The sequence below is a fragment of the Diplotaxodon limnothrissa genome, linkage group LG1 (assembly GCF_057381915.1).
Source record: "Diplotaxodon limnothrissa isolate DT_005_m linkage group LG1, D_limnothrissa_male_GT1.1, whole genome shotgun sequence".
Taxonomy (NCBI): domain Eukaryota; kingdom Metazoa; phylum Chordata; class Actinopteri; order Cichliformes; family Cichlidae; genus Diplotaxodon; species Diplotaxodon limnothrissa.
This window is the reverse complement of record NC_140596.1, coordinates 40,978,646-41,003,278: the sequence shown is the minus strand read 5'-3', so window position 1 is coordinate 41,003,278 and position 24,633 is coordinate 40,978,646. Positions and strand designations below refer to the sequence as shown.

General features: G+C 42.3%; 2 protein-coding genes across 2 annotated transcripts; one reads left to right on the top strand and one right to left on the bottom strand.

Moving 5' to 3' along the window:
• Nucleotides 1–596: 596 nt before the first annotated feature.
• Nucleotides 597–10,668, bottom strand: LOC146640214 (lactase-like protein). The gene is made up of 13 exons (XM_085358592.1): nt 10,536–10,668; nt 7,704–7,864; nt 7,017–7,104; nt 5,760–5,869; nt 5,544–5,672; nt 5,348–5,443; nt 4,507–4,561; nt 4,200–4,361; nt 3,042–3,316; nt 2,638–2,764; nt 2,330–2,529; nt 2,182–2,245; nt 597–712 (listed from the first exon to the last, which is right to left on the bottom strand). Exons 1-13 carry the CDS (start codon nt 10,666–10,668, stop codon nt 597–599), a joined length of 1,716 nt encoding a protein of 571 aa, XP_085214718.1.
• Nucleotides 10,669–12,975: 2,307 nt separating this feature from the next.
• On the top strand, nt 12,976–22,644 carry crybgx (crystallin beta gamma X). Its single transcript, XM_085358581.1, has 6 exons — nt 12,976–13,019; nt 13,465–13,513; nt 18,845–18,966; nt 19,889–20,024; nt 22,285–22,424; nt 22,512–22,644. The coding sequence occupies exons 1-6, from the start codon at nt 12,976–12,978 to the stop codon at nt 22,642–22,644; spliced, it is 624 nt and encodes a 207-aa protein (XP_085214707.1).
• Nucleotides 22,645–24,633: the final 1,989 nt, after the last annotated feature.

Genomic DNA, 24,633 nt, shown 5'->3' with positions numbered 1-24,633 from the left:
GATGCTTAAATTGAAAGCATTTTGATCTATTTATTAGGAACACCTGTGCAGGTAATGCCATTGACACTGGACCGCATCAGAAAGATGATTAAAGTTTACTGGGTGGTAGCGCATTGGGCTCCTTTATTATATTTTTACATTGGTTGTTTTTCATAAGATAAAGTAATAACAAAGGAAATGAACCTAAATATTCACTCACCATTGAATTCTTAAAAATATATTTAATCAAAGTTTCATGACCACAGCATGGACATCACCTTCTCCCCGTCAATCTTATTAGAAACTTATGGACACAAGCCAACACCTCTCTAAAATGAACTTGGGCAGCCAATAGAGAATACAGCTATTTCAAATCACACAGGGTCAACTGATTAATGAAATAATCGAGCACAAATCTGGATTTCAGTCTCACATGGCGACAGACGTTTGCTTTTGGATTTTTCATGATGACCCCCAAACATTTCTTTTTCAAAGCAGCAGCAGGACAGTTAAATCAGCAATAAGCTTGAGACAGGATACACGTTTACAGCATGGAAGCAAAGCTTAGATTATTTTCTTTATCTGTGAGCTCTCAATGATGTGACTGCGTGCACTTTTCAGAGGCGTCGACGCAGCAGGAACATGAAGAAAACCGCACTGATGAGGATGCAGAGTGTACACACAGTGGGAACCACAATCTCTGTTACCATCTCCATGTGGCCTATCAATGGATCTGCAACGCGTACATGGAACCAAGAGTTAGTGTATCGTCATTTATTCAATTCAGCTTTATCTATTCAGCTCAAGGCATTTTATATTGTAAGGTAGACCCTACAATAATACACAATACATTTAGAGCCCCAGCTTACTTAGATTTTTGATTTAGTTGTGTACTATAAAAAATAATTTTTTCCTTAGTGCAAAAGCACAGCACTCTTTTAACAGAATGATAAGATGGGATGCTATGGTGGTGAGGATCAGAAAAACCCTTTATATACTTCAGCATGAACATATTATACCAATTTTACAAAGAAAATGATAAAACTGTAACAAATACCTAGAGTTACAAATACAACTAAATATAAATGTAGAAATACGTGTTGAATATGTTTATGGTGTGAAGCTCTGACTGTATTACTTTTGGCTATTTCTAATATGGGTTCATTCCTGGTGTAAGATGATTCTATTCAGCAGCTTTTCCTTAACTTGTGTGACTCGTTCTATTGTGGAGTTCACCACCATCTGCACTCTAAAATACCTACGAGGATATTCAGCATTGTTGTGACATTATGTTGTGCATGAGCTTGGTGGCTGACTAATCTGAACAAAGAACATACAGTGCAAATGAAATACAAATAAAATAAATATTAATTGTAACATATTAAGTGTTATATAATGTTAGGAGTGATTAATTTAATTAAGTGATTGTCAAATGTGCGAGCAGGGCTTAAACTGAGCTGGAAGGACGTGGAATAGCGTTCCGGCCCCTTTAATTAATTTCAATCTAATAAGCAGATTAGTTCATTTTTTGTGTCCTGCTAGTATGGCAATATTTGCTGAGTAATAAAAAAAATCCTGATATCCTTTTTCCCTTCTCATCCCTGTGATTTGTTTATGGTGCAGATGTAAGTAAAAGTGGCTGCAGTACAGCAGAAGATGAGTGAGCATAAAGGGAGTGAAGCTCAAAATCCCAAACACACAACCAAACGCACAGTTTCTGTGCAGTTTGGTCCAAAATGTGTCTGCTCTCTAAAGGTGCAATCGCTGTGAGAGAAAAAGATGTTATTATGTAACAGTACTGGAGACGGGGAAAGAAAGACAGGATGGAGAAATTATTTTCAAAGTTAAGGACCGCTCACCACGTGAAATGTAAATTTAAAGCTTACATATAACACCCTCGCATATTCTAAGGCTCCTATCTGTACCTGATGTGTTGCTGAAATGTGTTTTGACTCAGTAAAAGCTGGGAGAATCACATTAATCTCACACAGCATCAAAGTATGTACCTAAACTTCATCATGGATTGACCAAGCCTGTTCCATTCCTGCAAGTTCCTGATTTTCCTTTGACTTTCTTCTAGCTGGAGGGGCAAAACAAAGAAAAACCCTGTTAGATGAGACAAAAACAAGCTTCAGACTGAATTTTCCTTTGTTTGGCCCCACCAAGCTTTTTACAGCCCACGCACTACTTCATTATACTAACCTGCAGCCAGCAGCTGGTTACTGGAGGAGCACGTCTCTACAGCTTTCCTCTTCCAACTTTCAACCTGTAAAGCCCAAACAAGCCCTTGTTTAAGCATAGTGTCTTCACCTCCATGGGGGACTTTTAGCATGAAGTGTGTAGCGTTTACCTCTCTCTGATTGGGAAAGCCATTTGAGCTGATAATGCGTTTGTAGTAGTGGACAGAAGCTTTTGGGTAGCGTGGCTTATTTTTGCTCCTGAAGTCCACGTAGTAGAGCCCAAACCTCTCAGAGAAGCCTTCATCCCACTCAAAGCTGTCGAGGAGAGACCAGGCCGTGTACCCCTTCACATTGACCCCATCTTTTATCGCTGTAAGTCGAATCGTGGACACTCGTTTGATTGACATCATATCTAATGTACACAGGTTTGATATTTGATAGGCAGTTTTTGAGACAGTGACGTCTTCCTGGGTTTCACCTTTGAGCATTTCGTTGATGTAGTCTTTGAAGTACTTCATCCTCCAGTCGTCACAAAGGTCGGTGCACAGCATTTTCTCTGACACGCCATTTTCTGTCACATAGATCATGGGGTTTCCATACTGAGTCTGTTAGTGAGATGCCATATCACATATTTTTGTTATTATATTTGCTGAAAAACTATATTTCAAATGAATACAGTATCACCCAGGTTCACAACAGAAAGACATCAACAATTTATATAATGCTGATACATTTGCTATACATGAACTTGTCATGAGTGATCAGTTCATCCAGTCTTCACTGTGAATATGTCCATGATGCAGTGGTTTCACACAAAGCCCCAGTTTCCCCCAAATACAGCTAGAGTTTTAATTTGAATAGCTCAGTAATCAGGATGTGTACCTTAACAAAGTTCAACAAGCGTCGGAAGCCCCAGGGAACGGAGTAGAGCCATTCAGAACCAGGGTCAGGCCATTGTGGGTCAACCAGTTCAGCAAGGTCACGGTCAGAGAAATAGTTGTCTCCAGCTCCTGATGGGTAATTCTTCAGAGTGACATAGCGAGTTGTGAAATGTCCAAGACCCAAGAAGTCACAGGTGCCCTTGATGTAACTTTTCTCCTGAGGAGAGAAGACGGGCAGCCGCGAAGCTCCCAGACCCTGCTGGCCACTCTTCCTGCCTGAAGAAATTTAGTACACTGTGAAACTAAGTGAAGCTATATGCAAGGCATCAATGACAGCAGGGGTGGGGGAACATAAGGAGCATAATATCAGACTGAAGTCACGCTAAAATTACAATGCACTAAATACTGAGTATGCAACTTCCTCTTATGCAAACAAAGAGAAGTGTTACATAGTGGATCTTGATTGATTCAGTATTCTGTTCAAACTAGCATGTGTACAGCTACTACACATGATGACACTGGAATATAGGAATTAATCTACCAGCGGAGGTAATAGTGCATTCACTCAGGTTAAAAGCATTCGTGGTGACTTATTCATGGCTGGTCACACGGAAAGTGAGGTGCATAGTTGTGTGACAAGTGTGTACACAAACCCCCAAGATCACAATAGGTTAGCACTTACTGCAGCGCATGGCTGTTTTCTTCCAGACCACAACATATTTGCTATCAACTACAAGTCAGGCTCTTAATTGCTATGTTTTGCTGTTGTGACAAAATCTGGCGAAAGACAGACATGTAACACTTTGCAAAGTACCCCCAGCCCCCCGTGCTTCTTTCTGCCAATAGAGGTCTTCCATATACCTCCGTATAGCAACAGCTTCTAGCTCAGCTCTTCTTCTCAGTTTAGCAGTTCAGCAGTGTGTGTTGACCACTGAGTTTGAAAAGGCCAGGATCACAGCAGCTGCTTTGGAAAGTATTACTTCCTATTCAGAAATTCATGAAAATAAATGAATGACGTGGTGAGATTTTTCTCTTTGAAAGGGATGTACGTTAAACTTCCCTTGAAAATTCTTGACACATGTAGTTATATCCTTTTTCTTTTTTGGGGTGAGGACATTTTTACATATTGCAAAGGTCTAAATGGTTGCATTTGACATACCAATGTAATCTTTCATAACTTGTGGGTAGTCTCCATGGAAGAGAGGTGTAGCAAACCAGCCCAAGTAGAACTGAATGTATCTCTCTGCTGCTTCGATATCCCTCTGGTTGGAGATGTCCACTGGTTCACCCCAGTCAGCAGTCAGCGAGATCCCAACCAGGCCTGCACACATGCAAGAGCTTTGTTGATAGAAATTATGCATGTGCATATATTATTTACACATAAATACAAACACACACACACACACACACACACACACACATATATATATATAGATAGATGAATGAATGAAAGTTTTCCCTTTCACCTTTTTGTTTGCTTCTCCACTGCATGTCATACGTGTGCCATACTTTAGCATGTGCCTGTTGCAAAGATAGAGATGCAGGTTTAGCCTTATGTCTGTTCACCATTATTTTTTCAATCAAAGGTCCCAGTGAGATACAGTATCTTTTCTGGGAGTAACAAAAGTAACAAAATAAGATGTGAGGCTTCACGAAGAATAACGTACAAACTGCTACATAAGCAACACAATATATTTGACCAATTTTAATGTAATATTTAACAAAACACAACAAACGCAAAAACATGTAGGAATCATACGGTAAAGAAAAATGTGTAAAATAATAACATAATTGTAAAGAGCATTTTTGTAAACACTGATTACAGTAGTGGTAAATAATTATTTGCTGCTCTGCTGAATTTAAAGTTTGTTCAGTTACAGATTCAGTAAAATATGTACGTGAGCAAACTTATAAATGAGCTCTCGACAGTTTGGTTTTAATGTAGGAGACAGAATATCAACCAAAACATGAAATCGTTGTTGGCAAGTGCAGCGATAAGACATTTTTATAGCTGATCACCAGGTTTGATTACATGTTGGGAGGGATTTGACCTTTGACGACTGGCTCAGCCACTTCATGACATTAATGTGCTTCCTGATGCCAAAGAACTTAATTTTGGTTTCATCTGACCACTGCACTTTCTGGCCTTCTCTTGGTAAAATTGATGGAATTATAATCTTGACAGCAACTGATTTGGAGCACCTTTGTTTTTCAAGTTTGCAATCATAGTATTAAAACTAATAATTGGAAATTATGGTAAATGATCAGATTTATCAGCAAAACTGGGCACAAGTCATTCAGTCCTACCTTGATGATATGGTGGGCGGCTTTGTAAGCTCCTGTTCCCTTCAGTTTCAGTCCAGGTGCATGTTCACCTGTTTCATATCCCTCCACAGCAATGGACTTAATAACGAGACACTGACAATCACTCTCTGACACAGCATACTGTATTACATTACAACTGCAAACTGTGAAGGAACCATTTTTCTTTAACCTGACATACCCAAGGATTGTTGAAAGTAATCCAGTACTTGACTCTGTTTCCAAATCTTTCAAAGCATAAGTTAGCAAAGTCGTTAAAGTAATTCACCATGCTGATATTGTGCCAACCGCCATATTTCTCATGTAACACCTGTGGAGAGTAACATAGATTTTACTGTTGTATCTACAATATAGCTTTGGATAAGAAACTATGTTGAGCAATAATATTAGTGCTTACCTGTGGTAAATCCCAGTGGTATAGAGTGACAATGGGTGTGATCTTGTTATCCAGTAGCATGTTAATCAAGTCACTGTAATATTTAATTCCTTTCTCATTGATTTTTTCACCTGTAAGAATTGAAAGTGACATACACTACATGGAGCAAAGTGCTGGGAAACTATACATTACACCTAATGCAATTGTTGGTTGTGGAAATCCACAGCATGAGGCTCACACATACAGTGTGAGCACAGTTTTTGTGCATCCATGAAAAACTTGCCAACCAGCTCGTTCTGCTACTGACTCTTGCTTGGTGTCAGATTATTGACGTCTGAAGAAGCAAGTTCATACTGGCAATTTCATTAAACAGACCGGGGCCTGAGTAGCATGAAGAACCATACACAGCTACAATACCCAGGCACCTCGTTGTCAGGCTGGACACCAGCTCGGTCACAGACTGGAGGAAGATGGACTTCAGACCTGAACTGTGGAGATGTGGGATTGCCACTGGGTGCCACATCTCATCTCGATATCATTCTGCATTGATATTGTCTCCAGTGATGATAAGCCTTGTTTATTCAGTGAGGGAGATGCCGCCCCAAACCATCACACTTACACCACCTAACGCTGTTACCCTATCAGTGCAACAATCAATCCACACTTTGACCCCACAATCCAACTGCTGCAGGGGGAATCTGGACTCTTCGGTGAACATATTGTTCCTCCACATGTTGAAGTTCCAGTGCTCATGGTGCAGACACCAGCAAAACTGGGCCTGATGGTGAAAGGCAGTCATGGTAGGCTTCCTGGAAGCCCTATTAGACCAGAGCTCTGTTTATGGCTCCTAAATGCCGGTGTCATCTTTTTGGGATGTCCGCTTCACAACCTCTGACATCCTCTGTTCTATGAAACTATAATACTGCTGACACTTGGTTTTGTGCAACACATTCTTTAAGTTGCCCAATGGCTTGGTCCCTATCCGGGTGAGTCTTAGATTATCATAAGCTCACAGTAAGAGTCCATAGCAGAATAAGCTGTTTATACTGGCAAGTTTATCATGGATGCAACCGCCATATTCAGCTCTACTGCTCAACCCACAAATGCATTTTCCTTACACGTGTGGCACAATTTAAGAGGAAATAAATAGATTTTCAAAGGGAACGAAGTATTGTTACAACTAAGAAAAAATCACGCAAATACAAATGTCCTAATTTTTTGTGCAAATTTCAGATATATACATTTTTAAATGATGTCAGATGTCAGATTTATGCTTACTTTTCAGTCCAGTGGGTAAAATCCTTGGCCAGGAAATGGAGAAACGATAATGATTCAGCTTCATGTCCTTCATCAAGGCAATATCGTCCTTAAAGACAGACAGCAGGAAATATTTCTTTAAATAAATCACAAAAGACGATGTCTTTAGATGTGAGTCTTTGTCTGATAACATATGAAACAGGTCTACTTTATATTATCTTCAGATAAAGCTGTAATCAGATTGAATGTTTCCTAAAATTCCTAAAACATATTTTCCATTCTAACTATAACAGTTCTGGATGTTGGTTGGGGTGTAGGAGTCATAAGTCATGTGGCTTATGTTGGAGTCTGTGGTTTGATTTGAATGTAAGACCACTCTTTTATTTTATTTACTTACTTTCATGTTGATCTTTTACTTAATATTTACTTTATTCACTGTCAGGAGTCTGACACCTTTTGAAAATGTTACCTTTAGTGTAAAAGCTATTCCTTCACATTCTGGGCTGCAAATAAACATTAGAAGGAAAGCAAGAAAACGGAAAATATATTTTTATATTACAGTTATATTTGTAATATGCATCCATATGTAATGTAGGCTGTGATAATGAATGTTAGAGGAAGAGAAACGAGTCATTTAGATCGGTTGAGCAATAAAATATTGTGTGTAACAGTTTGGCACTGAAGAAAATTCCATTTTTTCCACGTCACCTTGAATTTGTGGTATCCCTCACATGAAGAGTCTGCTGTGTCATTCAAGAATATTTTCCCCTTTTTATGGGAAAATGCATCCCAGATGCTTATTCCCTTTCCATCGACATTCCAGGCTCCTTCAGTCTGGTAAGCAGAGCTGCCAACTCCCCAGGAGAAACCTGCAGAGGAACAAAAAACAATCAACAAATCTTATTTTATTTTGTATTCACTCCTGAGCTTATAATCATGATCACATTACGGTTTTCCAGGTTAAGGTAGAATTTTATATTTATGTTTAATTATACGATCAACTTTTAAACCAACATGAGCACTTTAAGAACGTTTTATTCTTACTTTGTTCTTTAATAACATTTTGTGCCCAGAAAAAAATTATGGCAACTTAGGAAAGATCCGTCTGTCATGAAGATTGTGTGATATGAACGAACGCTGGAGACATAGGTTTCCTATACAGTGTTGCATAATATGGAATTAAAAGTCATGCCTTCATAAGTATTGAAAAAGCAAAAGAGAAAAATGTCATAATATATTTATGTTCTGAAAAATCTTGGTCAGACAATAAGCATTTGTATGTTTTTCACAGCCTTTTGAGCCTTTTGAGCAGACACTCAGTATCAAAACATTTATGTATGCCAGGAAGCAAGTAGTGCATGTTCAAAAAATTACAATATCATGGAAAATATCAGATTTTTAATAATATGATTTAAAAAAGGGAAACTTTCCTTATTCTGTCTTCACCACACATCAATTAAAATAGTTCAAGGCTTTGTTCCTTTAATTATGAGAGCTTCCTATTTGAGTACATCACTATTCAAACTGTAATACTGTATATATTTCAGTCTAGTTCAGTATATTCAGCCTTAAGGATGGCTGCTGACTTGATATTTGTCCACATGATTATCATCAACACCCCATAATGGATCAATTAGATCAGTTGGAGGTGTTGTTGGCCGACAGGTTGCAGGTGGAATACGTGACTCTGTGGACCAAAGGTGGAGGAAGAGGAGGCCAGGTGGAGGTTGTATTAGGAGGCAGTGAGAGAGAAGGAAAGGCGGAAGTGTGGAAGAGTAGGGACTCTGGGGATTATGACTGGTTCAGGGGTATGTATGATGGAGAGAAGGAAGGTTGATATTATAATGTAGGCAGGAAACTAGGTAGAAGAGAAGCAGGGCCAGGAGCACCGGAGCTGTTCTGTCACGGTGTAGATAATAACAGAAATACAGCAGGGGTGATCTTGATGGAAGAGTATGTGAATAGTGTCGTGGGGTAAGGAGAATATCAGCTAGGATCAAGAGTTTGAAGTTGGAAATTAAAACAGTGATGTGGAAAATGTTAGGGGTGCATGTGCTCCACAAACAAGGAATTCGGGAGTAAGTTGTGTGAAGTGGGAGAGAGAGTCTCCAGGGGGAGATTGGAACAGATATCAGTGGAAAAGGAAGCAGAGGTGATGAGGTGTTCGGCAAGAGACAGAGAAATGCCGAAGGACACATGGTAGCAGATTTTGCATAAAGGATGGAACTGGCTGTTGTAGAAACATATTTGAGAAGAGAGAGGAACACTGAGTGACATACTAGAGTGGAGGATGGTGCACACGGGTGAGCTACGTCTGAGTGATAGCAGAATGTAGCTACACAGCACTGGATGGGTTCTGTAGGATGACTTTGGACTTCAAGAAGAAGAAGCAAGTGAAAGTAGAAACAACTTTTAAATGGTGGAAGATGAGGATGAGGCTTCATGCTGAGAAACAGCTCTGCAGGTGCAATGTTAGCTTTGAGATTCCTAATAAAGAAGTATACAGATGGTCAGAAGGAGTTTCACTCTGTCTTTGTTTCTAGAGAAACTATATGATAAGGTTCCACGAGAGGAACCCTGGCATTGCATAAGGAAGTTAGGGGAGGTATGTGAGGCTGGTGCAGGACAGTAAGATAGTGGTGGGGTAGTAGTGAAAGTCCATAGAAGTATGACAGAGTACATGTGTGTGAGTGAGAGAGAGGCACGTTGAAAGGTTAAAATGCAAGAAGCAGAGGTAGTGAAGGTAGAGGATGGGGTCAACCATCCAAAGCAATGCAATGTAATGTAATGCAATGTAAGTCAGGTGAAGAAGAGAGTTCAGACAGGGTGGAGTGGGTGTAGATGCGTAGCAGGTGGGATTTGTGGGAAAAAGCCAGAGTGAAAGAAAAATTTACATGAAAGATGGTATACAAAGTTCAGAGATGATATTACTGACAAAACGACAGGAAGCCAAGTCGGAGGTGGTAGAGTTGAAAATATTACGATTTTCATCAGGAGTGACCAGAATGGACACGATTAGAAAGAGGAGGAATGGTGAATATAGTAAACAAAGAATGTTGAAAATGAGCTGCCAGTCCTGAGGAAAAGAGAAACACCTTAGATGTATTATAGCTGTATTGAAGGATGCTGGGGATAGGGTGAGATGGAGGAAGACGATCCGCTGTGGGAACGTCTGAAGGGTGAAGTCAGAAGAAGAACAAGTAGTAGTGGAAGAATCTTACGCTTGATTCATTTATGAATTCTCAGATAACTCCAGTTGCTGATGACTAAGATATTTGTATTTTCTTGGTTTTGTGACAGATTGTTTAATAAATTGGTTACATAATAAAGATTTAACTCTGAGCACTGAAAAAGAAATATGAGTGTGAAAAAGTGCGGGATTTGGGATTTGCATGTAGGAACTAGGAATACTCGATTCTACCAACAAAAATGAGCTTAGCTGAATATACCAGAGAGATATTTTATATATACGGACACTATATTGCTCTCCTGTGGAACTGTAAGTCCAGCATGTGGTCTGCTGGTCTCCTGGTTTCCTACCAGTTGGGAAGGTGCCGTAGTAGAAGGACGTTCTCTCGTTCTTTGTCCAGTCAAAGTCCTCAGTGGCTGACACACATAGCACCAAGGCAAGCACATGGTGTGGTCTCAGGATTCCCCACTGCAGCATTGTCATCTTTGGCAAAGAGAGCACTGTCTTTAGTTACAATTGACTAGCCAGATTTTAGCACAGATTTAACATCCTCATAGCTTGCACATTCATTTTTTAAAGTGTAGTGTCTTCATTACACTAATCCTACTCATATTTTGGAACGGCACAAAGGACTTTTTTGGAAAAAATATAAATACCTTTTGATTTTCTTTGTACCCTCGTGAATAATTAAAAAACAAACAAACATATTAGGGTAGGATTAGGTTTGTCACCAGTGATGACATAGACCTCATAGGGTTAATGGCAGTAATGTGTGGGATGGCAGCTGCTGCAAGGCTTCAGTCTGCTCTGAACTATACAGGATGGAATATCACAGAACATGCATAAATGTTTAAGTAAAACAAAGACTCAGAAACTTACACTCAGGTGTCAGGTGTCCACAGGTTTTGAGTAAAATCATCCTAATTCAACCCCAAACCTCAGGATCATTTAAATATCCACTGAAAAAAGTTACATATCCACCGAAACACCCAGTCATTGTCAGAAGAGCCTAGTTTCATTTCAGCCAGCTGTAGGACACACTGACACAAAATGCTATCAGAGACAGAAAATAAGCCAACTTGTCCAACACGGTTAGGATGACTGACATTTCAAGCTGCTAAATCTTTTCAAGGATGTGGAAGATTTTAAAAAGTAAGAGTGGGGAAGAAATACAAAATTGCCCTTAATTCCTGTGCTGTTTCTTTCCCTATACTTTCCCCTTTGCTCAGCCTGTGTCGCCCCAACCACCTCACTCAGAACCACATATAGATGTCTGACCTGCTGCATTTGTCTCAGTTGGAAACTGCTCCAAAATGCAAGAAAAGTCTCCAAGCTTCTCCACCTGATCAGTGTTCGCCAGCGTTACTAGCTGGTTCGCTGCCAATGGTAACAAAAACAAAACCGAGTCGAGTATCCAGGACATTTTCTGCTATTCATCAGCACATGTACAGCAACCCCCACCCCACCAGACGCACACTGAATACCTCTCCATTTGAAAGCAGTGAAGTGTGAGCATAAAGCTTTTGCTGGGGCCAACAGATCTTTTTGAAACGGAGGGATTTTGACACTGTAAGCAAAGTTAATGGCAGAGAGCATAATTTGTTTGCAAAACACATCAGAAGATATTAAAAAAGTTATCTGCTGGATGTGACTACTGGTTAAACCTCTATTTGGCAGCAGTAATGTTTATTGGGTTAGTTTGTCTCTGGCGTAGCTGAGTACAATACTCAGGTGGGGAAGAATTTCAGTACAATCTTCCTGATAGATGTGCTTCAGCTCGGCCACATGTTTTTTCTTGATGCATCCTCCAGCTTCAGCTGATGTTTCGGCCAACTCAGCGTTATTGTTTTAGCTTCATACGACCACTAGCCCATTACAGCTATGTAAGGGTAGGGTCTGTGGTAGTACCGTCTATATTAGTGTCCCAATGCTGAATTATTATGATCATTATTGCCATTGAAGTCAAACATTCATTAATTTAGAAAATACAGGAAATAATCAGTCAACATTTTCATATGATAACCTTCTATTAGGTAAAACAGCTTGCTAGAGCACATGAGTGATGAAGGTAAAGGTTAGGTACTGGTTCCACTGGGACAGGCCTTTCCATGACCTGCTGTGACTCAAGAACATTACCAAAATCCACCACTTGATTCAGATCCAGTCTGAAATGAATAAGTTCTTAATTTTCCCATGATTCCCACTCTAGCTAGATTCAGGAATACAAAGTGTGGTCATTTTTCTTGGAGTTCTGAAACCAGAAGGTGAAACAATCAGAACAATACCACGTTTTCATTACAGTCGGGTTTGCAGAGGTGACGCTCGTATAGTAGAAGCTCACCAGCCTCAGGGTCATGACCACTTCAGTAAATACAGTGTGGTGGAGCGGGGCCCTGTACTAAGCATGAATACAGCCATTATCATAAGATGCTTTGTTTACAGAGCTTTGTTGAGAAATGCTGAAATGTTCAGAACTAAAACTGTTGGCACTGCACTCTCACTTTATGTTTGGGTGCTGAAGCTGTGCTCTCTGCTTGTTGTGTTTGCGTTCACGCATCTGTTTCACTTGCTCGCTCTATGTGCATTTGTATATTGTTGTTGTTTTTTAGTGCACTGCATGTGGTTGCAGTGTTTGCGCCTGTGGAAAAAGGAGACAACATGGGTTTAGCATATCAAAGGCACCAAGGGCCCCAACGACTGTTACAGAAATGTTTTGAGATTTCTAGCACTTGTCCGCTCACCTCAGCTGGCCATATTTAAGGGGCTTTATTGTAGCCTCGCAGAGCTGACATGAACATCTTTACTAAGGTCCCAGGATTAGTCCAACAAACCAGGTATGTTGAGAGTGCCCTACTCTGGCCACAGTCCACAGAGCAAGACACCCACCAGTGTTATTGAGGTGGGTGGGCCTGTGGCTTTACAGCCAGTTTCTCCTGATTATCATGCTGTGCTCTCTGTGATGCCTCCAACACCAGTTTCCCAAAATCACCTGGAGAGTGATGAAGGCTGTATGCACACATACTGTCTCGCATTTTAAAGTGCCAGATGATAGCGCTAATCCAAATTAATCTGAAGCATGAAACTAATTTGATGTAAGAGTTGGAAATAGAAATAAACACTGCAGTGATTTTTTTTTTTTAAAGACATTTTCAAAGGCTAAAGTCTTGACTTTTGGTTCCAGACCACAGACTGGGGAGTTTCTTTGATCGCTGTAGTTTATGTCTTGATTATTACATGTGTGTGTATATATAATTCATTCAAAGTTTTCTGTATCTACAGCAAGCTGGGGTCTGTGCTCCAACGTGCCTTCTACGGGTCCAGTGGGAGGGTGAGTCAAATAATTACTTAGTTACTTTGTCAAAGTATAGATGGGTTTCCTAATATAAAGTGACTAGAATTTAAAAAATGAGTCAATCTGTGACACATAATTTGAATTGTCAAGTTAATTAGTAACTATTCTGATAATTGAGAAATCATGTTAGTAATTTTCACACCAAAAGAAAAAAAATGGTCGACTTAACCTTCACCTAACATATAAACCCACATATTTCAGTTTAAGAGAGCATAATGTTATTTTTATACAAAAATTAGCTTAAAGGCATACCTTTTAAAATTCTTTAAGACATTTAAAATCTTAGCATCACATCTTACATCACTTTATCAAAAATAAACAAATCAACAAAAATCATTTATGATTTGACTTGGTGTTGTTTAAATCAAACAAACTTCATCCATCCCTGCATACGTTTTCTTCTGCTTATCCGGGGCTGGGTTGCAGGGGCAGCAGCCTAAACAGAGAAGCCCAGACATCTCTCTCTCTCCCCGGCCACCTCCTCTAGCTTGTCCGGGTTAACACCAAGGTGTTCCCAGGCCAGCCGAGAGATAAAATCTGTCCAGCGTGTCCTGGGTCTGCCCCGGGCCTCTTCCCACTGGGACATGCCCAGTACACCACACCCAGGAGGCGCCCAGGAGGCATCCTGGAGGCATCCTTTGACATGGCTACCCAGATGGCTGAATTCCTCACCCTGTCTCTAAGGGAGAGGCCAGCCTCCCTGAGGGACATGGTCGAATGCCTTCTCCAAGTCCACAAAACACATGTAGACTTGTTGGGCAAACTCCCATGAACCATCAAGTATCCTCGAGAGGACAAAGAGCTGGTCCAGTATTCCACGACCGAGATGAAAACCGCATTGTTCCTCCATCTGTTAGTCAACCGAGGTTTGGCTAACGGATGGACTCTCCTTTCCAGACTTTGGCTGTAGGAGAGGCTGAAGAGTGTGATCCCCCTCTGGTTGGAGCATGATGGTTCCCTTCACCTCTGCTGTCCACCATCTGGTTTGGGGGTTATCATTAATGGAGTAGCTCCAGCAATCGAGGTGCTGAACATGGTCCATTCAGACTCAATGTCCCCAGTCTCTCTTGGAATAGTGTTGAAGCTCAGCCAAATGTGGGCATTTAAGATCTCGCATTGTCTGCTAGGTGTTCCCAGCGCAGCCTCATTGACAGCGCAGCCTCCCCCGCCACCTGATCAAACCTACTATAAGGTGGTGATCAGTTGACAGCTCACCACCTATCTTCACCCAAGTGTTCAGAACATGCGGCTGCAAATCTGATGATACGACTACAAAATCCAGAATCGACCTGCGGCCTAGAGTGTCCTGGTGCTATGTGCACTTATGGACACCCTTATGTTCGAATATGGTGTTCGTTATGGACAAACTGTGGTTTGCACAGAAATCCAGTAACAAAACACCACTTGGGTTCAGATCTGGCAGGCTGTTCCTCCCAGTCAGGGCCTTCCAGGTCTCTCTGTCACATGAGTGCTGAAGTCTCCGAGTAGGATGACAGAGTTCTCAGGTAGAGCACCCTCAAGCACCCCGGCCAAGGTACTCCAAAAAGACCCGGTACTCTACATGTATATATATATATAACACCCAGCACGCCCCTGCGGGCGGTTTATCCTTCAAGCTCGGGTCCTCTACCAGAGGCCTGGGAGCTTGAGGGTCCTGCGCAGTATCTTAGCTGTTCCCAGGACTGCGCTCTTCTGGACAGAGATCTCCGATGTTATTCCCGGGATCTGCTGGAGCCACTCGCCTAGCTTGGGAGTCACCGCACCTAGTGCTCCGATTACCACGGGGACCACCGTTACCTTCACCCTCCACATCCTCTCGAGCTCTTCTCTGAGCCCTTGGTATTTCTCCAGCTTCTCGTGTTCCTTCTTCCTGATATTGCTGTCATTCGGAACCGCTACATCGATCACTACGGCCGTCTTCTTCTGTTTGTCTACCACCACTATGTCCGGTTGGTTAGCCACCACCATTTTGTCCGTCTGTATCTGGAAGTCCCACAGGATCTTAGCTCGGTCATTCTCCACCACCCTTGGGGGCATCTCCCATTTTGACCTCGGGACTTTCAGGTTATACTCGGCACAGATGTTCCTGTACACTATGCCGGCCACTTGGTTATGGCGTTCCATGTATGCCTTGCCTGCTAGCATCTTGCACCCTGCTGTTATGTGCTGGATTGTCTCTGGGGCATCTTTACACAGCCTGCACCTGGGGTCTTGCCTGGTGTGATAGACCCCAGCCTCTATGGATCTTGTACTCAGAGCTTGTTCTTGTGCTGCCATGATTAGTGCCTCTGTGCTGTCTTTCAGTCCAGCTTTGTCCAGCCACTGGTAGGATTTCTGGATATCAGCCACCTCCTCTATCTGCCGGTGGTACATACCGTGCAGGGGCCTGTCCTTCCATGATGGTTCCTCGTCTCCCTCCTCTTTCTTGGGTTTCTGCTGCCTGAGGTATTCACTGAGCACTCGGTCAGTTGGGGCCATCTTCCCAATGTATTCTTGGATGTTCCTTGTCTCATCCTGGACTGTGGTGCTGACACTCACCAGTCCCCGGCCCCCTTCCTTCCGCTTACCGTACAGCCTCAGGGTGCTGGACTTGGGGTGAAACCCTCCATGCATGGTAAGGAGCTTTCTTGTCTTTATGTCAGTGGCTTCTATCTCCTCCTTTGGCCAGCCTATTACCCCAGCAGGGTACCTGATCACGGGCAGGGCGTACGTGTTGATGGCCCGGATCTTGTTCTTACCGTTCAGCTGACTCCTCAGGACTTGCCTGACCCTCTGCAGGTACTTGGTGGTTGCAGCCTTTCTAGCGGCCTCTTCATGGTTCCCATTTGCCTGCGGGATCCCCAGGTACTTGTAACTGTCCTCTATGTCTGCAATGTTGCCTTCTGGTAGTTCAATCCCCTCAGTTCTGACTACCTTCCCTCTCTTTGATACCATCCGACTACACTTCTCCAGTCCGAACGACATTCCAATGTCATTGCTGTATAGCCTGGTAGTGTGGATCAGTGAATCGATGTCTCGTTCACTCTTGGCATACAGCTTGATGTCATCCATGTACAGGAGGTGGCTGACAACTGCTCCGTTCCGTAGTCGGTATCCGTAGCCAGTCTTGTTAATGATCTCACTGAGGGGGTTCAGGCCTATGCAGAACAGCAGTGGGGACAGAGCATCTCCTTGGTAGATCCCGCACTTGATGGTGACTTGTGCTATGGGCTTGGAGTTGGCCTCTAGTGTTGTACGCCACATCCCCATTGAGTTCCTGATGAAGGCTCTTAGGGTCCCATTGATCTTGTACAATTCTAGGCATTCCAGTATCCAGCTGTGGGGCATTGAGTCATAGGCCTTCTTGTAATCAATCCAGGCAGTGCACAGGTTTGTCAGTCTGGTCTTGCAGTCTCGGCTGATTGTTCTGTCTACCAGTAGCTGGTGTTTTGCGCCTCTGGTATTCTTGCCAATTCCTTTCTGTGTCCCGCTCATGTATTGACCCATGTGCCTGTTCATCTTAGCCGATATGATGCCCGACAGGAGCTTCCATGTAGTACTGAGGCAGGTTATTGGTCGGTAGTTGGAGGGGACCGGTCCCTTCTTGGGGTCCTTGGGGATCAGGACCGTCCGACCTTCGGTTAGCCATTCCGGGTGTCTCTCGTTAACTAGCAGCTGGTTCATTTGTGCTGCCAGACGCTCGTGGAGTGCAGTCAGCTTCTTCAGCCAGTAGGCGTGAACCATGTCGGGCCCTGGTGCTGTCCAACTCTTCATACTGGAGACCCTTTCTTGGATATCTGCCACTGTGATGGTTACTGGACCCTGTTCAGGGAGGTCGCTGTGGTCTGCCCTCAGATCCTCTAGCCACTGAGCATTGCCGTTATGGGTTGCATCCTTCTCCCATATGCTCTTCCAGTATTGCTCCGTCTCCAGCCTTGGTGGTGCTGTTCTCTTATTGTTCCCTTGCCACTGAGAGTACACCTTTGCTGGTTCTGTGGAGAACAGCTGGTTTATTCTCCTGCCTTCTATCTCTCTGGTGTACCTCCTCAAGCGGCTGGCCAAGGCTGTGAGTCTTTGCTTGGCAGTTTCCAAGGCCTCAGGTATGGACAGCTTGCTGTATTTCTTAGGCACCTTATTTGTCGCACCTTGCTGCAACTCCGTTAGTTGGCTAACCTCCCTCCGTGCTACTTTGATCTTGCCCTCTAGCCTCCTTCTCCATGGAGGGTACTGCCCCTTGTCGCTGTTCAACTTGTAGCCAAGCATCTCACTGATCACTGCTGCCGTATTGTAGATCAGCTTGTTAGTGTCGGTAATCGTGGTTGTAGGTATTGCCCGTAGTGCTGCATTAACATCATCTAGCAGACCTTCTGAGGGTACTTCACGTAATCTTGGTAACCGGCTACGGGGGATCCAGGTTTCAAGCTTGGCCATGATCCTATTTTTCAGGTCAGTTCCTCTCGCACTCAACGATCCTTCTCCTATCGCACTTGGGGCTATGTACCCAATCTCGGGTGGGGGTGATGATATCGCCCCCCTGACCTGGCGTCCTGACTCCTCCTTGCCGTAGCATTTGTGTTGTACCTCGTCAATCTCTAGCTGTGAGAGCAGTCCCTTCTTTCGAATGTTGGAATACTGAGCTACTAGTTGTTTCGCCGTCATTGTGGATGTTGGGTATCGAAGAATCCATATATATACATATATATATATATATATATACATATATATATATATATATATATATATATATATATATATATATATATATATTTTAGCTTGACTTGGCATAAAAACTGGATTCAGGGAGGAATGTCTGTCCTTTGGCTCTATTGGAACTTTGTATCTCTATGTAAAACTGATCAATCGATCTGTTTCATCTTGGTTGTTTAGCATCTTCACTAAAAAAAACCCACGAAAACCACAATTTGTTTCTTTAGGAATTAAGTGGTTATAAAAAAAAAGCCAGAAACCTCTATAAAATCAGCTTATTTGAGTCACATATTTTCAGACAGTCTTCTGTGAAAATTTCCATTCCCAGTACAAAAACCTCAGATGGTTCTGACAGCCAGATAATAGCTGCTTGTTTACTGTTAGCTCAATAAAATATTCAAAAATTGAAAGATGTGTTCATGTCAGACTAAAAAGCTACTCACACAGGAGCCTCACAGACAGGTTATGCTGCCACAAAGTCTAAAACTTGGTATACATGTGTAATATTTGTCAAATATCTCCTAATAAGGAATACCTCCATTTCATGCAGGCTTCCTATGTTTGATGCTTTTTGGTTTGGGGTAAACTGTAACCATATTTTTGTGCTGCGGCTGCTCTCAGGTGACCCTTTTTGAACAGCGAAACTTTGCTGGCAGAAAGCTGGACCTGAGCTCCGACTGCACCAGGGTCAGTGACAAGAACTTCCCAGAGAGATGTAACTCTGTCCAGGTGGAGAGTGGAGCGTAAGTCTACTTAAAACAGGCAGCAGGCCACTGATGCACGCTCTGCTGTCTAAGGTTATCCAAAAAGCAGATGAAAGCATCTACAGTGGTGTGAAAAACTACTTTCCTATGTCTTGTATGTTTATCACATTTAAATGTTTCAGAGCAGCAAACAAATTTAAACATTAGACAAAGTAAACACAAAATGCAGTTTCTAAATGAAGGCGTTTATGATTAAGGGGGGGGGGAAATCCAAACCTAACAGCTCTGTGTGAAAATGTGATTGCTGTCTAAACCTAATAACTGGTTGGGCCACCCCTAGCAGCAACAACTGCAATCAAGCGTTTGTGATAACTGGCAATGAGTCTTTTACAGCAGTGTGGAGAAATCTTGGCCTACTCGTCCTCACAGAATTATTGTAATTTAGCTAAACTGGAGGGTTTTTGAGCATGAACCTCCTTTTTAATGACATGCCACAGCATCTCAGTTGGATTCAGGTCAGGACTTTGATTAGTCTACTCCTATATGGCCACTCCAAGTCTTCATTTTAATTTTCTTCAGCCATTCAAAGGTGGACTCGCTGGTGTGTTTTGGATCCTGCTGCAGAAACCAAGTGCGCTTCAGCTTGAGGTCCAGACAGATGGCCAGACATTCCCTCTCGGGATGTTGTGATAGCAGAATTCATGGTTCCACATTACCACAGCAATTCTTTTAGTTCCTGAGGCAGCAAACAAGCCCATTTAGCCCACTTTTTCACACCACTGTATATCTGCGGCCTTCAATAAACAGACACTAAAAGCAAATGAAATCAAAATGATGTTTAATCACTGTTTAGAGCCTATTTGAATCTAAAACAACATTTCAAACATATTTTTATTTTAGCTTTGTTGTTGTTTTTGCCTTTGCCACATTGATTTTTGACTCTCTCTCTTCTCATTTAAAGATGGGTGGGTTATGAGCATGAAAACTTCCGGGGACGTCAGTACCTATGGGACATGTCAGACAGGGGCGAGTACAACTGCTACGATAGGTGGTGTGCCCAAGTGGACCACATCTCCTCTGTCCGTGCTGTCAAACAGGTGGAACACAGAAACGCACACTAGTTACAGAACATACAGATCTTCTTCTGTCTCGACCTTTTTAAAGAAGCGCTCTCAACATGCAGTATGCGCTCCATATCTGCTGTACTGCTGACAAGCAACTGAATAAAAGAGATAAAATAGTTTACAGAAATACATCAGAGCTATTTATGGTGGATTCCAGGATTAAAACAGATTGTTTTGGTCTTAATAATTATGCAGACATTTTATTTGTTTTTGTGAAGAATGACTAATGCACAGTGCTAATGTCATAGAAGATGGTATTTTTCTACATCCAAAGACAATGTGTTGGTAAATAATGTATATTGAGCTAACTTTGTGATGAACAAAAAAGCAGCTTAATAGTTACATAATAAGTAATTTAAAGTAATTACATTTTGATTATTCTAATACATAATGTTTTAATATTTTTTGGTTTAGCAAAAGTCATACTAAAAAGATTTTATCTGTGGTTATTTCTAAAGATATACTCCAGTATTCAGCGGCACTTTGTCTCACCATTTTACAAATTTGTATTTAAAAAATTGCAGCATTAGAAGAAAACTTACAAAAGAAGAAATCAGCCTTAACAACAGTGTGCTGGTTCTCTCAGTCCACAGACACCAGCTAACCAGCTTTAGTGGGAATGGTTGTCTGTTAATTCAATTCAATTTCAATTTGTTTTTCTTTTAACCTTATCTGTTATTTCACAATAACAGTGGCCTCACAGCGGTAGATAAAGACCCTAAATTGTTGGAAAGAAATCCCCAGCAATCACATGACACCCATAAGCAAGCAATCGGCAACAGTGGCAAGTGAACATTTCCTTTTAACAGGAAGAAAGCTCCAGCAGAAAATCTGAGCTCGCTGGTTGGGGATGAGGAGGGAAAGAAGAGAACCGAGTGACAAAAGACACACTATGGGAGAGAGAGTCAGTTTTTAATAACTGCTAATTAAATACAGTAAGTTGTGTTGTATAAAGACACAGTGAGTCAAAATAGATGAGCGAACAAGAAACCTTCAGTGTATCATGGAAAGCGCCCCCACAGCCTCTTTGCAGCATAACTAAAGAATGGTTCAGGCTCACTGAGCCCAGTCGTATAGATCAGTGAGCCTTCAGCTTTCAGGCCCCTCTTCAGTTTGGATTCAGCAGACAGACTGTCTCAAAAATTTTCCTTTTTGCTGGATCAGGTGACCCTGCATCCTCCCTTAGGTATGCTGCCATAGGTGTAGGCTGCTGGGGGATTCCCATGATGCATTGAGTTTTTCTTCTTCAGTCCCCTTTCTCTGTATGTATTACTGTAGGGTCTGCCTTACAATATAAAGCACCTTGAGGCGACTGTTGTTGTGATTTATATAAATAGAATAGAATAGAAGTGATCCAGACCTGACTATATGCTGTATCGAAAGGAAAGTTTTGAGCCTAATCCTGAAAGTAGAGAGAATGCATGTCTCTTGAATCCAAACTGGGAGCCAAATCCATAGTAAAGAAGTCGAATAGCTGAAGGCTCTGCTTTCCATTCTACTTTTAAAACTAGAAAGCACCAGTAAGCCTGCAGTCTGACAACAAAGTGCCGTGTTCAGATAGCACAGTCCTATAGCTCTTTAAGATATGACTGGGCTTGATTATTTAGGATTTTGTATGTGAGAAAAAGGATTTGAAATTTAATTCTAAATTTAACAGGAAACCAATGAAGGGAAGCTAAAATTGGCGAAATATGGTCTCTGTAGTTCTTGCTGTAGTGTTCTCAATCACCTGAAGGCTTTTAAGGGAGATTTTAGAGCAATCTGATAATGAAGTACATTATCCAGCCTAGAAGTAATAAATGCATGAAGCAGCTTTTCAGGGTGTTTCTGATTTTAGCAATATTACACAAGTAAATCAAAGCAATTGTAAATATTTTTTAATGTTCTTTCTGAAGGATATGATCAAAATAACTTAGGTTCTTCCTGTTTATAGGTTATAGATGGACAATTGTGAACCACTGGACTGGAGTGCTGTTTTAGCACCTTATCTGCTGATTGAACGTGTATGTTGTAGTGTAATGTAATCCACCTCAGGTCATTAGCCAGTACATAACATTTATCTCAGTCTCCAAAGTTTCATGTTATCTTAAAGTAATTAGTAATCCAATATGATTAAAACTTTCGATTTCAACAGCAGTATAGCTTATTCAAAAATGCAGGAGCCATTAAACAAATACATTCAAAAACACACACACACATACACTCAACAGTTGTGTATTTCTGTGACTTCTAGGACAACAACCCTGCCAGAGCTCAGCTGTTTGAACGAGCTGGTTTCTCTGGTAAGAAGATGGAGCTCCAGGATGACATCCCCAACCTTATGAGCCGCTACAGCCTCAACAGAGTAGCCTCCATTCGTGTGCTCGGAGGAGCGTGAGTGATTAAACGAGTGAAGCCTTTGGACTTTGAGCAGTGTAACTAGTATCCTACCAGAGATCTAACCTTCCTCTGTGTATACAGGTGGGTGGTGTATCAGGAGCCCAACTACAGAGGACCCCACTACATCCTGGAGAAGCGTGATTACAACAACTTCTCTGACTGGGGCAGCCAGAACAGCACCATTGGCTCCATGCGGAGAGTTCGCTTCAACTGAACACCAACTCTGAGCTATTGACATTGCGCCCATGAAATTTGTCAGCTTTATATACAAACATTTACATATTTTTAGTAATAAATTGTTAAAAGGCAAATGTTTTTGGTATTTATTCTTCATAATTTATTACTTTTAATAAAAGACATATGGGTTTTCGAAATGTAAAGAATTTGTAACCGATGGGTAATCGATGGTTGTGCCCTAATACCAGAGACATAAGTCAGCAACATGACACTCAATTGAAATCTATAGAATTCCATAACATAAAAGATGGTGGTAGAAGTATAACATCTGTGATCAAAAAACTTCTCTAAGCTTAAATGTTTGAAAAAGCAACCCTAATTATTATGACATGTATTGATGTTTTGCAGACACACAGAGGATAACCATATCATATTAACTTGTTTGGCATTTTGGACATAGGACAGTCATAGTGTGAATGTAGGATCAAGCGAATAAGGCCCCAGTCACACTGGCCTAGAGACTGATGTGCAACTCAGCCACCAGTCATTAGGAAAAAGTGTTGCTTTGAGTGCTTGCAGGACGTTGATGGCACTTGCAGGAAAAATGGCGACTAAAGTCCCAGTAACACAGGTCTACAGACCAGTCAGTCATCACCCCCGGCAACCACTGTTTGGCAAAAACGTCCTTGTTATTTTTTGAGTGTCTAACACAGCATATTACTTTGGTCATAAACTGAATGGAAGACATGTGGATTCAGCTACTCTCTAAGCTGTAGCGAAACTGTGATTCAACACATGAATGGCCTGAGGATAAAAACTCCTCTTGAGCCTCTCCGTTTTTGTTCGGATGGTGCGGAACCTTTCAGAAGCTGGAACAGTTCATTGCTGGGATGGGACGGGTCCTTCAAAATCTGAGTTGCTCCAGTCCAGCATCTCCTGATGTAAATCTCCTGTAGGGAAGGGAGAGCAGTCCTGCAGCAGTGTTCTGCCATACAGATCACTCTCTAAAGAGCTTTTTATTTTCAAGACAGCTGTTTCCATACCGGGATGTGATGTTCTGTATGAGGATGCTCTCCACAGCGCCTGTATACAAAGTCCTGAGGATCACTGGAGAGACTCTGAACTTCCTCAGTTGTCAGAGGTGGTACAGGCACTGCCTAGCCTTTTTGGTCTGGGCCTGAATGTGGGCAGACCATGTCAGGTCTGAGCAGATGTGGACACTGAGATACTTGAAGGACTGCACCCTCTCCACTGGAGCTCCATTGATGATAATGGGCTTGTAGTCTCTGTGCTGACCCCTTCTGAAGTCCACCACCAGCTCCTTGGTCTTGCCGACGTTCAGCTGGAGGTGGTTGTCCCGGCACAATGATGCCAGATTCTTCACTTCATCCATGTAGGCCGTCTCATCGTTGTTGGAGATTGTGCCCAACACCACTGTGTCGTCAGCGAACTTCACAATGGTGTTGGAGCCGTGGGTGGCCACACAGTCTGAAGTGTAGAGGGAGTAGAGCAGTGGTGAGAGGACACACCCCTGTGGCGCTCCCGTGCTGATGGTGATGCTGTCAGAGATGCACCCACCCTCACCACCTGAGTTCTGCCAGTGAGGAAGTCAAACACCTATGCACACAGACAGCTGTTGAGTCCTAGATCCCTCAGCTTTGTGAACAGTCTACCGGGCACTATTGTGTTGAACGCTGAGCTGTAATCAACAAACAGCATTATCACATAGTTACCCTGTTTCTTGTCCATGTGGCTAAGGGTGGTGTGCAGGACGTGGGCGATGGCGTCCTCCGTGGATCTGTTGGGTCGGTAGGCAAACTGGAGTGGATCTGTGATGTTTGGGATGGAGGAGGAGATGGTTTTCTTCAACAGCCTCTCGAACACCTTCATAACCACCGAGGTCAGCGCAACTGGCCGGTAGTCATTCAGGCATGAGGGCTTGTTGTTCTGGGGACAGGGATGATGGTAGATCCCTTGAAGCATGTGGGGACCACAGACTTCAGAAACAACTTTTACTTCTTTGCTT